General features: G+C 33.6%; 1 protein-coding gene across 1 annotated transcript in view; it reads left to right on the top strand.

Moving 5' to 3' along the window:
- Positions 1–8,086: 8,086 nt before the first annotated feature.
- The window catches only part of LOC127713089 (uncharacterized), a 41,365-nt gene continuing 35,623 nt past the window's right edge, over positions 8,087–13,828 (top strand). Inside the window, exon 1 of the mRNA XM_052219706.1 lies at positions 8,087–8,507. Within this exon, the coding sequence (XP_052075666.1) occupies positions 8,143–8,507 (365 nt within the window). The 5' untranslated portion in view covers positions 8,087–8,142. The remainder of the gene's footprint in view (positions 8,508–13,828) is intronic.

A 13,828-nucleotide genomic window follows, 5' to 3' on the forward strand; every position in this document is an offset into this window, starting at 1 on the left:
ACTACATTTCTCTCCGTTTGGTTCCCAAAATTGCAAGTTTATGATGAAATTCCGACATGGTAGAAATGTTGAAAGACAAATGTTACCTCTATCAGTTTCAGGGGACTCGGTGGCCGAGTGGTCTAAGTAGTTACTACTGTAATCACTAGCCAGTCAACACTGAGGTTGTGAGTTCGAACCCCGCTCGTGCGGGTGCACTCGACTCCAATCTTAATTGACTAAGATTGTCAGTTTTCCTATCGAAGGTCGGTGGTTTTCTCCGGGCACTCCGGCTTCCTCCACCAATAAAAACTGGCCGCCACGAAATAGCCCAAAAGCGGTGCTTAAAAGTGGCGTTAAAACACCAAAAATCAAAATCAATCTATCAGTTTCACCGTGAGCGAGACCAAAACAAAATGTTTTGTTAACAGGATATCATATTTTTAAATTACATACTATGTTTTCATTATCATTAGTAGGATACATGTTTTTGTAATCTTTGAAATAATAGTTGAACCACGGAGTTAATATTTTCTATACTTACAAACAGACTTTGTCGTTTGTTTTTGTGTTACATATTTATTTTTCGTTCATTTTTTTGTACATAAATTAGGCCGTGAGTTTTCTCGTTTGAATTGTTTTTCATTTGTCATTTCGGGGCCTGACTATGCGGTATGGGCTTTGCTCATTGTTGAAGGCCCAAATCGGTGATATATACCAAAAGTAGACATGATTACTGACTATTTATGAGTTCATCACTTACACAAACATTGAAAACCGTTAACCAACTCAACTATTGATAGCGTCTATAAACGTTCGATTGCCTTTAATTTAACCAATTGGAATCCTTGACTCAATAGATTCCTTGTAAGCATCAGTTGGTGACGAAGGAACCATTATAGAAAATATAAGCTGCTGAAGTGGTTTCTGCAATTTTCGTGGAATGTTGCTTGATATAAATGTTGAGTTCATAATTGGAAAACTTAAATCGTTTCTTATTGTCGTAAAATTTTGTTCTCAGTCGACCTCTTATGTAAATTTTTATTTGTAAGTCAAGATATGAGGTGACGTTTAAGGTATATACAGTCTCTTTCACTTCAAGTTTAAATATAACTTTTCAAACACGTCACTTAACTTTATATTATGTAGCGTAACTTTAAGTTAAAAACCATGCCAAGAAATCCTCGCTAAAAATTCCGGTCGACCTCCTACGGCATCCATTAGTAGTTAAAGATTTGATTTCATTCAATAAATTAATTTATGACCCGCGTGTACGTCTCACTTAAAACACAGCCATATACCAAATGGTCGAAATTAATCATCCATGTAATTTGCTCTATGGGATGTTTGCAAAATTTCAACGGAGGCAATTTCTTGGCATGGGAGAAAGGAAGAAAGACCATTCATAATTATTCTTACGTTTGTTTTTCTCTCTTTCAATTAAATAAAAAAAAAAATTAAACCTTTCAGATGTAGAGTTCATAAGAAGGAAATATTCCCTGTAGAACACCCTCACCCCCCCTTTTTTTTGTGCTCTCTATTTTCAACCCTCTAATCTAATTAAAATTAAAACTTTGATTTCTAACCGATCTATTCATGTACTGGACCGGCAACTTTTTTTATTTAATAAGAAAATCTACAGTGCCGTTATACACATGCATGTTGATTGCTTGGAGTCCCCGCCCGAAAAGAAAGAAATAGTCCAAATCCAAGATACTATATTCCTGAATCAAGTGATTTTTACTACGTGGAGCTTAAATTAGAATAAATACCGAATATGGAAAGTGAAACTACAATTCATAACATAAAGTCCGTTGGCAAATAGAAGAAAAAGAAGATTATTTTTGGCAAAGGGTACCGGGGTAATCCTCTTTGTGTTCAAAATATACATGAAATATTTGCCACTGCCCCTTGTCTCGGTTCTATAAATGTTTACCCTCAGTTTTCTATCTGTTACATGCCAAGAAATCCTCGCTAAAAATTCCGGTCGACCTCCTACGGCATCCATTAGTAGTTAAAGATTTGATTTCATTCAATAAATTAATTTATGACCCGCGTGTACGTCTCACTTAAAACACAGCCATATACCAAATGGTCGAAATTAATCATCCATGTAATTTGCTCTATGGGATGTTTGCAAAGTTTCAACGGAGGCAATTTCTTCGCATGTAATGTAAATAACTCATCATAGATACGAGGATTGAAATTTCGTAAGTGCGACAGACGCGCGTTTCGTCTACAAAAGATTCATCAGTGACGCTCGAATAAAAAAAGTTAAAAAGGCCAAATAAAGTACGAAGTTGAAGAGCATTGAGAACCAAACATTCCTAAATGTCTTGCCAAATACAGCTAAGGTAATCTATTCCTGAAATAGAAAGTAAGCTTCTTTTCATACTTCCTATGAAGATCCTGTGTGAAGTCGTCATTGCTTTATTGGTAACATTACCATCCCAAAGTCTCCCAAGATTAAATTAATGTTAAAAGTGTGTAATATGGATGTTTCATTATAGGTAAATAAAATCAACATAATCAATGATCAATGTAAATGAGGTCAATGTAAATTGAACCCCGCCAAACAGACATGAAGGCCGTACCTTGACCTATAATGGTTTACTTTTATAAATTGCTACTTGGACGGAGATTTGTCTCATTGGCACTCATACCACATCTTCCTATATCTATGTAGACCTTACAATCATTTCATACACCAAATATAGTTGTTTATAGTATTTCATAAACAGACAAAAACCACGAAAACTAAACGTTGACCCTTGAACCATGTAAATGAGGTCAAGGTCAGATGAAACTTGCCAGGCGGACATATATAAGTAACAATCATTTTAAACATCAATCATAGATAGCCTATTGCTTCTGTTATTTGACAAATAAATACACCAAATCTGAAAAAATGACAATGACCAATGAATCATGCAAATGAGCTCGAGGAGTTAAAAGTCGGATTAAACCTGCCAGTCAGTCATTTATACGTCATAATCCATTGCATACACTAAATTAAGTTTACTGAAAGCTTATTGGTTTTGCGATTACAGATTGACCACGTAAACTTAACCATGATCACGGATCAGGTTAGGGTAGAGCGCTCATAAACAAGCTTAACCCCGCTCTCTTATGAATGTTCCTGTCCCATTCAGGAACCTGACAGAAAATAGTTTAAAGGTTACTTTGAAGCCATTAATTAAATTAATTTAATCAAATTAGTTATTTGTCATGACAAAAATCACAAAGGCAATGAAAACCGTGTGTGCGCCAAGAAAGGTCAATACGTATGGCTCAATTCGGTGGTGGATTTAGGGGGCAGGGTGCCCAGGCTCCTCCTTATGAAGCCACATTTATTGTAAATTCAGACTTTTATCTACTTGTTCCACTCTTACCCAAATAATTCAGTCGTTATATTCCGCTGATCTACCATTACTTCATTAACAAGTATAATTATTCGGGGTTAGTTCCACTCCAAAGTTGTTTAGTGTGTACGATATATAGCTGGTCTAGTCAATTTTTGGGGCCCTTTATAGCTTACTGTTCGGTGTGAGCCAAGGCTCCGTGTTGAAGACCGTACTGTGACCTATAATGGTTTACTTTTATAAATTTTGACTTGGATGGAGAGTTGTCTCATTGGCACTCATACCACATCTTCTTATATCTATTCAATCTATTTAAAAAAAATCCCAGCTGTTCTCGTAAAATAGAACTTTTGTCATACTTAGGCTAGGTCTCAAAGAGTGGGTCATAAAAATGAACCCGTCTAGAAAAAGCTGGAACAGGTAATACCTTGGATGCCAACTAATAAACGTGTCAACGCTGTAACACAGGTGTCCTTGTGTAATGAAATTTCAAGGTTTTGGTGCATGGTCAAGTAGTTAACTTGGATCATCAATGAGCCATAACATGTAAGTTGTAATTTAAAAAATTCGTAATTGATATACGGACTCGACTGAATCTTGTTTGTCCTCGGCAAAACTTTAGCAAAACAAAATCTGTATTTGAATAGTTAGTAGGGGTAAATATCACAAAAAGCTGAAGACGCTACTTCTTTAAATTCTATGTATGCCGTGTTATAATTAAACATTAGGAAATCATGAAAAGGTGCACAGCATCGCGATCGATCAAAAGTTATATATAAAACAAAATGAAACGGCAATTATGTACATGTGAAAAAAGGGGGTAGAATGTGAAAAAAATATCACACTTTAGGATATTTCTAAACGGAAGAGAGTATACAAATTTGCAGATAGATACTTGAAGTATATTCATAGGCGGATCCAGGGGGGGGGGGGGGGCTGGGGGGCCCGGGCCCCCCCTTTCGTGGGAAAAATTTGGTTGATTATATAGGGAATTACTGAAGCATGAATGGAGCGGGCCCCCCCTTAGGTCAGCCAGCAGGCCCCCCTTAATGAAAAGTTCTGGATCCGCCACTGATATTTTCTTTTTAACATATAATTTTACATTCTCATATAAATTTATAGGTCAGGTATTTGAGTACTACAGAAGACAAATTAAATCAGAGTGCAAAAGGAATAGTAATGATCATTGAAAATATTCTGGATACAAAATGCATGGAAATGGAGATGGTACAAAATGCATTCTACCATTTGATAGCCCAGAATGAATAACTTTAAGTAAGTAACATAATAGCTATTGTATTTATTGTTCACTTGTTCTCGTCCTGAACATGCATGGACTATTTGCCACTGGACGTTAAGCAACCAACAATCAATCAATCAATTATGCTACATCGAATTTGAAATTCGCAGATATATATGCGTAAAATGTTTAATATTACCGTTAATGCTAAGTGTCACTTTGATTTAGATTTGACTTTGTATTTTTTCACTTGAATTATGTATTTAGTTAGAACGTTTTTTGACATAGTTCTGTTTCCTGAATCCATATCATAATCAAAATAACGGCATACCAGTAATCTAATTATTATAATACAATTATTTTCATAATGTTTGAAAAACAATCAGTTTGACTTATAATATCGGCTTAAAAGCTTAAATCTCAATTGAGTTTAAACATTTATGTGTTTTTTTCTTCTTCAGAAAGCAAACAAGAAGAGCAAGCTTGCAGTAAAATTCAAATATCCACAAGTCGGAGAAAAAACAATCGCATTGTAAAAAAAATAAAAATAATAAACAGTCTTCATTACACTACATATAATGATAGAACAAGAAACAGGTGCCATGGAGGAGAGCTTACAAATGTTAGTCTAAATATGCATGATATATTTGCAAGCTGAGAGTTGGTCTGTACATAAAACATTGTTTGAATATTTATATAATGTTTTTTACTAATATATTACCAAGATATTTTAAGAATGTTGGGAAGACGTCCATAAAACATTGTTGAAATATTTAATTTACATTTTCAAGAAATATTTCTACATAAACATGCCTCTGATATTTTAAAAACATTTTATAGACATCCATAAAACATATTATAGACATGAAAAGGATATGATATATTTTGTCTGGATATTTTCAATTGACACTGAATGATATCAAAATTATGTTATTTATTAAAATATAAAATCAAAATATTTAAAAATAATGTTCTTTAAACATGCAGAACAAATATTTCCAGACAATATGCTATTCACATGAGTACAGCCATACATTTCACGTCAAAAAATATTCTTGAATGATATTTTTGTGACATTTTGCAATATATTCTAAAAATATCAATAAAATGTTTTTTTGCTACCTGGGTAGTTAACTGTTACATCTTAAAATTATAAAACAAATATTCTTTGACCTAAAAAATGGAGAATTGCAGAGAGACAGCTCAGTATTAAAATCATGAGAAGTAATAGTTGGTTCATTGAAATAAAAAAAGCTATGCCTGAAATATGACATTGGCGCGGATGATACTTTATAGTTTTCTTGGCATTTCCGTTATCCAAAATCTTATGGAAAAAATTAATATCAACAAAGGTTAATGACTATTGTAAAAAACATAATAACAGTGAATCTAAAATGTATCCTTCATTATCATATCTGGAAATGAGTTATAAGGTAGGACAATGTCATCCTATAGCAAGAACTGTAGATGCAAACATCTGAGATATTTCGAGGATACCAGTACGACTAAAAATTGCTACTGGTACATACATTCTCCAAACAAATAGAGCCGCCTTTAATCTAAACAAAATAGATGTAGTCTGTATGCTCTGCAATTGTAGTGAAGAAACGCTTGCTCATTTTCCATGTTTTCTGCTAGGCTAGCCGTGTACCCGGTTAGAATATTATACGTAAAGATATTCTTGAAAAGATCACCAATACTTGTAGCTTGCTATAAATATAAATAAATATAAATAAGCTTTATTTAGAGTCGGCAAGATATACAAACAGAGACAACATAAGCTCTAATGAGCTTTTAACCGACATACAAGACATTTATAACAATACAACATATAACAATACGACACATAATATAATGCAATAAATTACACAACACAAAATGAAGCACTAAAAGCATGATGGTAATAAGCAGAATATAAGCATAAGCTAGGTATTAAAGCTAAAAGCATAAAAGTGTAAACTAGGCATAAAAGCTGGTAAAATGCATAGCATAAAATGTTTTAAAGAAAAAAGGGGGTATGATCTAAATGGTAAATAATTTTAGCATAATATATTAACTAAAAATCTGCACAAACTGTGCACTTACAGTCATTTCCATTCCATGACTTTAAAATATTTTTGAAATGACTAAAATTAGCAATTTTTCTAAAATCATCAGGTAGATCATTCCATAAAACAGCAGCTGTGTATTTAAAAGAGTTCTTACCATAGGTTGCATGATGTGCGGACCCTAGGTATATCTTCAATATTAGAATATCTAAAATTATATTTACAATCTTTCGATACAACTAAATCATGTAAACATGGTGGTGACAATTTATATAAAATTTTAAAACATTCAATAGCCATGTTACGCATACGTCTTATTTTCAGTGATGGAACCTTTGCTCGTAAAAGTAGTTAATCATATGAACTAGCATAGTCTTCACTATATGAATCGTAAAGCCCTTTCCTGATTTTTTTTCTAATTTAGTGGTGTTATTTTTGTTGCAAAAATGCCGCATGCCAAAGGACAAAAAAATAAAATTAGATAAAATAAATGTGTGGAAAATTGTCAATTTATTTAATTTAGTAAGGTAGCAGCCAATGCGCTTTAAAACATTCAGTTGTTGAGATGCTTTGCGACAAATATTTTTATTGTGGTGATTACAATTAAGTTGATAGTCAATATCAATACCTAAAAGTCTGACAATCTCATCACAGGATATTTTTGCTGACTGTATATTAAAAACAGACTTTTTTGCAAATGTTTTATTTCCAACTGCAATGGCTTGGAATTTATCAGGATTTGCCTGCATACAATTAAATCTAAACCAGTCAATTAAAACAGCACTTTCTTTTTCAAGTGTACACAATAAATTTTCAATTGTCAACATATGACAGAGTATTATCATCATTGCTATTTGCTAAATATAGTCTATCTGTAGAAATAGATCTTCTTAGTTACTGTTGTTGTGAATCCTTATGCCTACTGCACAGGCACTTGTCTCAGAAAAAAAAATTCCTATACAACATTAAGGTATATGTAGGGGAAAAAAATTCTGAGACAAGTGCCTGTGGCCTACTATATCACCTCAGCACATAAAGAGCTTACTAATGACATTAATATTCATTTAGAACCTCTGTGCAGACATCTTATATATAGATTGCACCATAAGCGGTACGAATTATTGAACATTATGCCTAAAAAAAAAGAATAGAAAATGTGGTTTTAAACATAAGTAAATGCTATAGCGAGTCATGATAGTGTAGTCAGATCACCTATTCATAATCATGATCTAAAATGCAAAATTTTGAAATTTCTACAATATTACTTTTAGATTTAAGATCGGACATAATTATTTTATGTGTGGATAAAGAACTTTTATCAGTGTATATAATTCTTATGGATCTAGTGTAAATACTGGTGGAGGATATTCAGTGTATATATTTAATATTTTAATCACCGTACTCCGGGTTCCAGGGTGTGCCTTAACTGGCAGAAGTTATTTACAGATGGATAGATAGGTAGCGGAATCCTCCGAGGGTCCTCCGCGTTATTTCGTTTTTCGTCTTCAGCAGCATGGCATGTCTTAAGGAACCAGACTCAGAAACAGAAATCGCCAGACGCGAAGTTTCCAAGAATTATCTAGGGTTGTATAGTCATTTACCAAATTGTGTATCCCACTGGGAACGATATCACGTAGAAAACTTTCTTCACATTTACTATGAAAAGAATAGTAGCAAACTGTCGGATGTTCTCGAGAAAATCCCCAAAATAAACAATTTGAGCAGTCAGCAGAAGAAGTACATTGAGATTTTGAAAAACACAAATTTCGGTCCTAATATCGGACTTAAAAGAACAGCTTACGCTCACTCAAAGACCACAGAACTTCTTGATGAAGCGGTGAAGGAGCTGAAGGCCAGCATTCCTATAATCAACTCAAGGTATTTATATACTATTATCAGTCAGGGGATTTCTTAATTGAGTGATTTTCTAAATCACTGATTCAAGTAACATTATCATGATTATGTCCACATAGCACAAAGGTTGGAAGTAAGAGTTGTCTTTCTTTAATAATCACCTATTTAAGGATTATGTACCCTTGTGTTGTTTCAATGCTAAACATATATGGAAATTTTATAGAAAATCCACAGCTTTCCCCATGTACTCTCATATTTGGCAATTCGTTACTTGATAGATAGAGGATTATTGCATGCAGTGCTAGCAATGATTTCCTTAAAACAAGTTTATAAATTTAGATATTGGTTAAAATAAATAAAAATATGGACCAATTCAAGTACACCTTCCAGAGTGCACTCGACTTAAGTGCTTCAGCAGGAGGTGTTTTGGAATTTAAAGGTTGTTTAGGACTTTTTGTAAACAATAAACTCTAGCTGATCATAGAAAAACAAGTGAGTAAACTTATATAATAATGTTTCAAATTTTATAACAAAAATCTCTGTATTAAAGTCTGTGGATTTTCTACAAAATTCTTGATTTTATTTTCACCAAATTTTCACCCCTTTTCTATTAAACATGTTAAATGCAATGAAACTATAAATAATTATGCTTTGCACGAAGTTTCCCCCGGGTATATGTACATAATGACCCATCTTTATTATTCATTATATTTGCTGTTTTGATGCTATTGCAATTTGAAAAGTTCATAATTCACAGGCCACAGAAGGGGTCATCTATCTATCTATCTTCATATTTCCGCACTCAGTCACAACTTTGACTATTACGTGCCGTTGCATGCGTGGCTTATTTACAATTTAAAAGAAATAAATTTTCAGTAATTTTACGTTACATTGCATTGGTGCATAGAAAAATAAAGTAAAAATATAACAGTGATTTAATAAATTTTTTTGTGGATTGTTATCCTATGTATTTTTCATGGTAAAACTATGTACATGTTATGCAGTTTTTAGAATATTTGTGAAAGAGCAGATATAGAAATCTGCTCTTTGAAGCCGTCGACTGTTGTACAAAGGATTGCTGGTGTAGGAAGTAGGTTCCATTGTACTATTGTATGTGGATAAAATGAGAACTTGTAAGAATCTTTATTTGTTTGAATTTGTTCAAAGTGGTTGGTATGTTTATGTCTTGTTCTACTGTCTGATTTAACGAGAAGATCTTTGGGGTAGATTGCTATGTGTTGATGTATGATCTTATAGAATACCACTAGTCTTGTTTGTATACGTCTCAATTCTAATGTAGGCCACTGTAAGTGATCAAGCATATTTGAGACTGAGCTGGTATTGTAATATCTATTACATGTATAGCGAGCAGCTCTTCGTTGGACCATCTCAATTTGATTGATTTGGTTTTTGTTGTGAGGGTCCCAGACGCAAGAACTGTACTCAAGCTTAGGTCTAACTAATGACATGTATGCCCTTTCTTTAATTTGTTTGGATGAAACTTTAAGGTTACGTTTTAGAAAATTAAGTTGTCGATTTGCATTAGCTGTTATATTATTTATGTGTTTATTCCATTTGAGATCAGATTGGATGGTTATGCCTAAATATTTTGTAGCTGTTTCAGTTTGGAGAATGTGACCATGAAGGATATAGTCATGGTTGACTGGTTTCTTTTTTTGTGTAATTCTAAGTATGGAGCATTTGTCTGGGTGAAATGACATAAACCAGTCTTTTTCCCATTGTGCCGCTGAATTTAAATCCTGTTGTAGTTTGGATGCATCATCTATGTTTTTGATGTTTCTATAGATGATGCTGTCATCGGCAAATAACCTTAAGGTGCTGTGTTGTAAATATTCTGGGAAATCATTTATGTAAATGAGGAATAAGATTGGGCCAAGGACAGTGCCCTGTGGCACTCCAGATGTTACCCCAATTTTAAGCTCACCTGACCTGAAAGGTCAAGTGAGCTTTTCTCATCACTTTGCGTCCGTCGTCCGTCGTCCGTAAACTTTTACAAAAATCTTCTCCTCTGAAACTACTGGGCCAAATTTGACCAAACTTGGCCACAATCATCATTGGGGTATCTAGTTTAAAAAATGTGTCCGATGACCCCACTAACCAACCAAGATGGCCGCCATGGCTAAAAATAGAACATAGGGTAAAATGCAGTTTTTGGCTCATATCTCTGAAACCAAAGCATTTAGAGCAAATCTGATGGTATAAAATTGTTCATTAGGTCAAGATCTATCTGCCCTGAAATTTTCAGACCAATCAGGCAACATGTTGTTGGGTTGCTGCCCCTGAATTGGTAATTTTAAGAAAATTTTGCAGCTTTTGGTTATTATCTTGAATATTATTATAGATAGAGATAAACTGTAAACAGCAATAATGTACAGCAAAGTTAGATCTACAAATAAGTCAACATGACCAAAATTGTCAATTGACCCCTTAAGGAGTTATTGCCCTTTATAGTCAATTTTTTACAATTTTCATAAATTTTGTAAATTTTTGTAAATTTTTACAAAATATTTTCCACTGTAACTACTGGGCCAAGTTCATTATAGATAGAGATAATAGTAAGGAGCACGAATGTTCAGTAAAGTAAGATCTACAAACACATCACCATCACCAAAACACAATTTTGTCATGAATCCATCTGTGTCCATTGTTTAATATGCACATAGACCAAGGTGAGCGACACAGGCTCTTTAGAGCCTCTAGTTTCTGATTGTTCTCCATCTAGCATGACTGTCTGTGTACGATGGTGTAAAAAATCACCAATCCATTCCAAGGTATTATTGTCTATGCCGTAACCTTTTGTGAGGGACTTTGTCAAAAGCTTTGGCAAAGTCCATCACAATGACATCAGTTTGTATGTTGTTATTGTTGTCTCTTGCAAGGTCCTGTATGAAAGATAGTAATTGTGTCTCACAAGAGCGTTTTGATCGGAAACCATGTTGTAAATCATATAAAATATTGTTTTTTTCGAGATGTTCCATTATTTGACTAGCTATGATATGCTCCATAATTTTGCAAAGTATACATGTTAGTAGCAAAAAGTTCTGTTCCAAAAACATGCCAAATTTGTCAGGAGTGTGACAAAAAAGAAAAATTCAATGTTTTGTAAAAGTTGTTATGATGAATGCATGCTAATAAAGATGGCTCATAAGTATTCTTCAATAAAAGGCAATATAGGAAAGGTGTACTGACATAAGAGGTCTCTAAACACATTAGCTCCTAATGGAGCTTTTGTTAGTAGAAGCCAGATTAATTATGTGTATCAGCGGGGGAAAATATGAAAGCATGAAAATATAGTATATATGCCAATACACATAATTAACAGTGCCTGGTGATGTTTCATAGCCTGACCGGTTTCAGTCCAAAAATGACCATCAGAGGGAGAATGTTGGATTAATGTTTGCACCCTATTTATAAAGATATGGTAACAGGTTCAGAGCTCCATTTGGAGCTAGTTTTGTTTCGCAGTTGTTTCTCCATAGGCGGTTATACATGTAGTAACGTTTTCTTCTGTGGCTTAGTCCATATCGTAAACTTGGATATATGTATGATGGCTCATTTCGAAGCTGAGACATTTTCACATATGTGGTTAAATTTTCAGGGTACGAAGTGAGATTACTTTTTCCATAAATTAGCATACCTTGAAAATCCTTTCGTGATGCGGCTTTTTGTGGTAAAAAATCCCCTGTTTTACACAATAAGTTCTTTGAAAATTTAATACTTTGAACACATTTAATAGCTCAATAGTTTTAACACATTTATTCTATGTTCCTCTACTTTCCAAATCAACTCAAATGGTTAAGCTCAGTCACTTGTTAAAAACAGAAACATGTCGAGGTGCATTAGGGACTTTGACCCAGATACATATTTATCCACTGGATAATTCTGAACCGCCGATTAACTGAACTGCTGGTAACCATATCTATATAAATAGGGTGCAAACATTAATCCAACATTCTGCCTCTGATGAAGGTCCATTTTTGACCAAAACTGGTCAGGCTATTAAACATCACCAGGCGCTGTTAGTTATGTGTATTGGCATATATACTATATTTCTATTCTTGATAACAGATTTTGTAGATTTTAGATTTTTGTTATCATTGACCTTTTCTACTAAATATTCATCTAAAAAGCCGAAAAAATTTCTGTCTGACCGAATTACTTTTGGTCTGACTTTTTCGGTCGAACAGAGTTCACAGTGTGGGAACAGAACTGTACAGTTTTCTAATATTTTGGTCATTCGGGAGACTGTCAAGCAGGGCTCCGACATTCGAAAAAAAACAAGTTGCTTGATTGAAATTTTGATGAACTCTAATGTCACTATATAATGTTTCTGCTTCAAGTTTTGGTAATCAAAACATTCTATATGTAAATATGAACCAATAAAATAATAAAAACGACATATGCATCCAAACGTTTTCCTTAGAATGGTGGGGCTCCTAGTAAATTGATCAAAACTGTCACAGAACAGCGATCAAAATGTTAAATAAACATCTAAAAACCCATCGTTACTACCAGAATTTTCACATGTACCTTCAGATATATATATAGTCTTTCCTGTCTGAAAGTTTAAAAGCCATTGTCCCAGTATATATATTCATTTTCTCAATGTCGGATATTTTTATTGACTGTACAATCACTTGGAGCTTTCCTGAACAATCGCTTGGGCAACTTCATTTAATACATTACATATGCGTTTCATTGGTTGTTCCTTGTCTGTCCTATTATATTCATCTATGGTATTTGAAATAAAAATGAGCACGAATTCAGTCTTTATCAGAGAAAAAAGTCAACATTGGAACAATAAGTATACAAGACAAAATAAAAGGACAGTACAAATGTAAATAGTTCTCGTACAAAAATAAATAACCGAAAAGGTGACTAGGTGCTCCGGAAGGGTAATCATATTTTGAAGTTTACTTAAATTATTAATCCCAACAGGTAAAAAAAAATAATACATTTGCATATTAACAATACAAGAAGAATGTTTCATCAGAGGACCGGGATATTCTAACTTGATAAAGGCATTCAAATGTGGAATGGTTGTAGCTATTCGCGGAACAAAGAAAATACACGTATATGTCAATAAACATGTCATGATATAAAAATAAGAAGATTTGGTAGAATTGCCAATTAGATAAATACTGAACTGAAAGTCCCCATTCAAATGGCAAAACGAGTCAAAAGCTGGAAAAAATGGTGGATTAAACCTAGCTTTGCTACTGGTGATACAAAGCTCTAAATAATAAAATGTATCAAGGATAAGGGGTGTAAGTTGTTATCTAAAAGACAAAGAAACACAAAATCCTTATATTTTATGAATTTCT

This window comes from Mytilus californianus, unplaced genomic scaffold (assembly GCF_021869535.1).
Source record: "Mytilus californianus isolate M0D057914Y unplaced genomic scaffold, xbMytCali1.0.p SCAF_8, whole genome shotgun sequence".
Classification (NCBI taxonomy): Eukaryota; Metazoa; Mollusca; class Bivalvia; order Mytilida; family Mytilidae; genus Mytilus; species Mytilus californianus.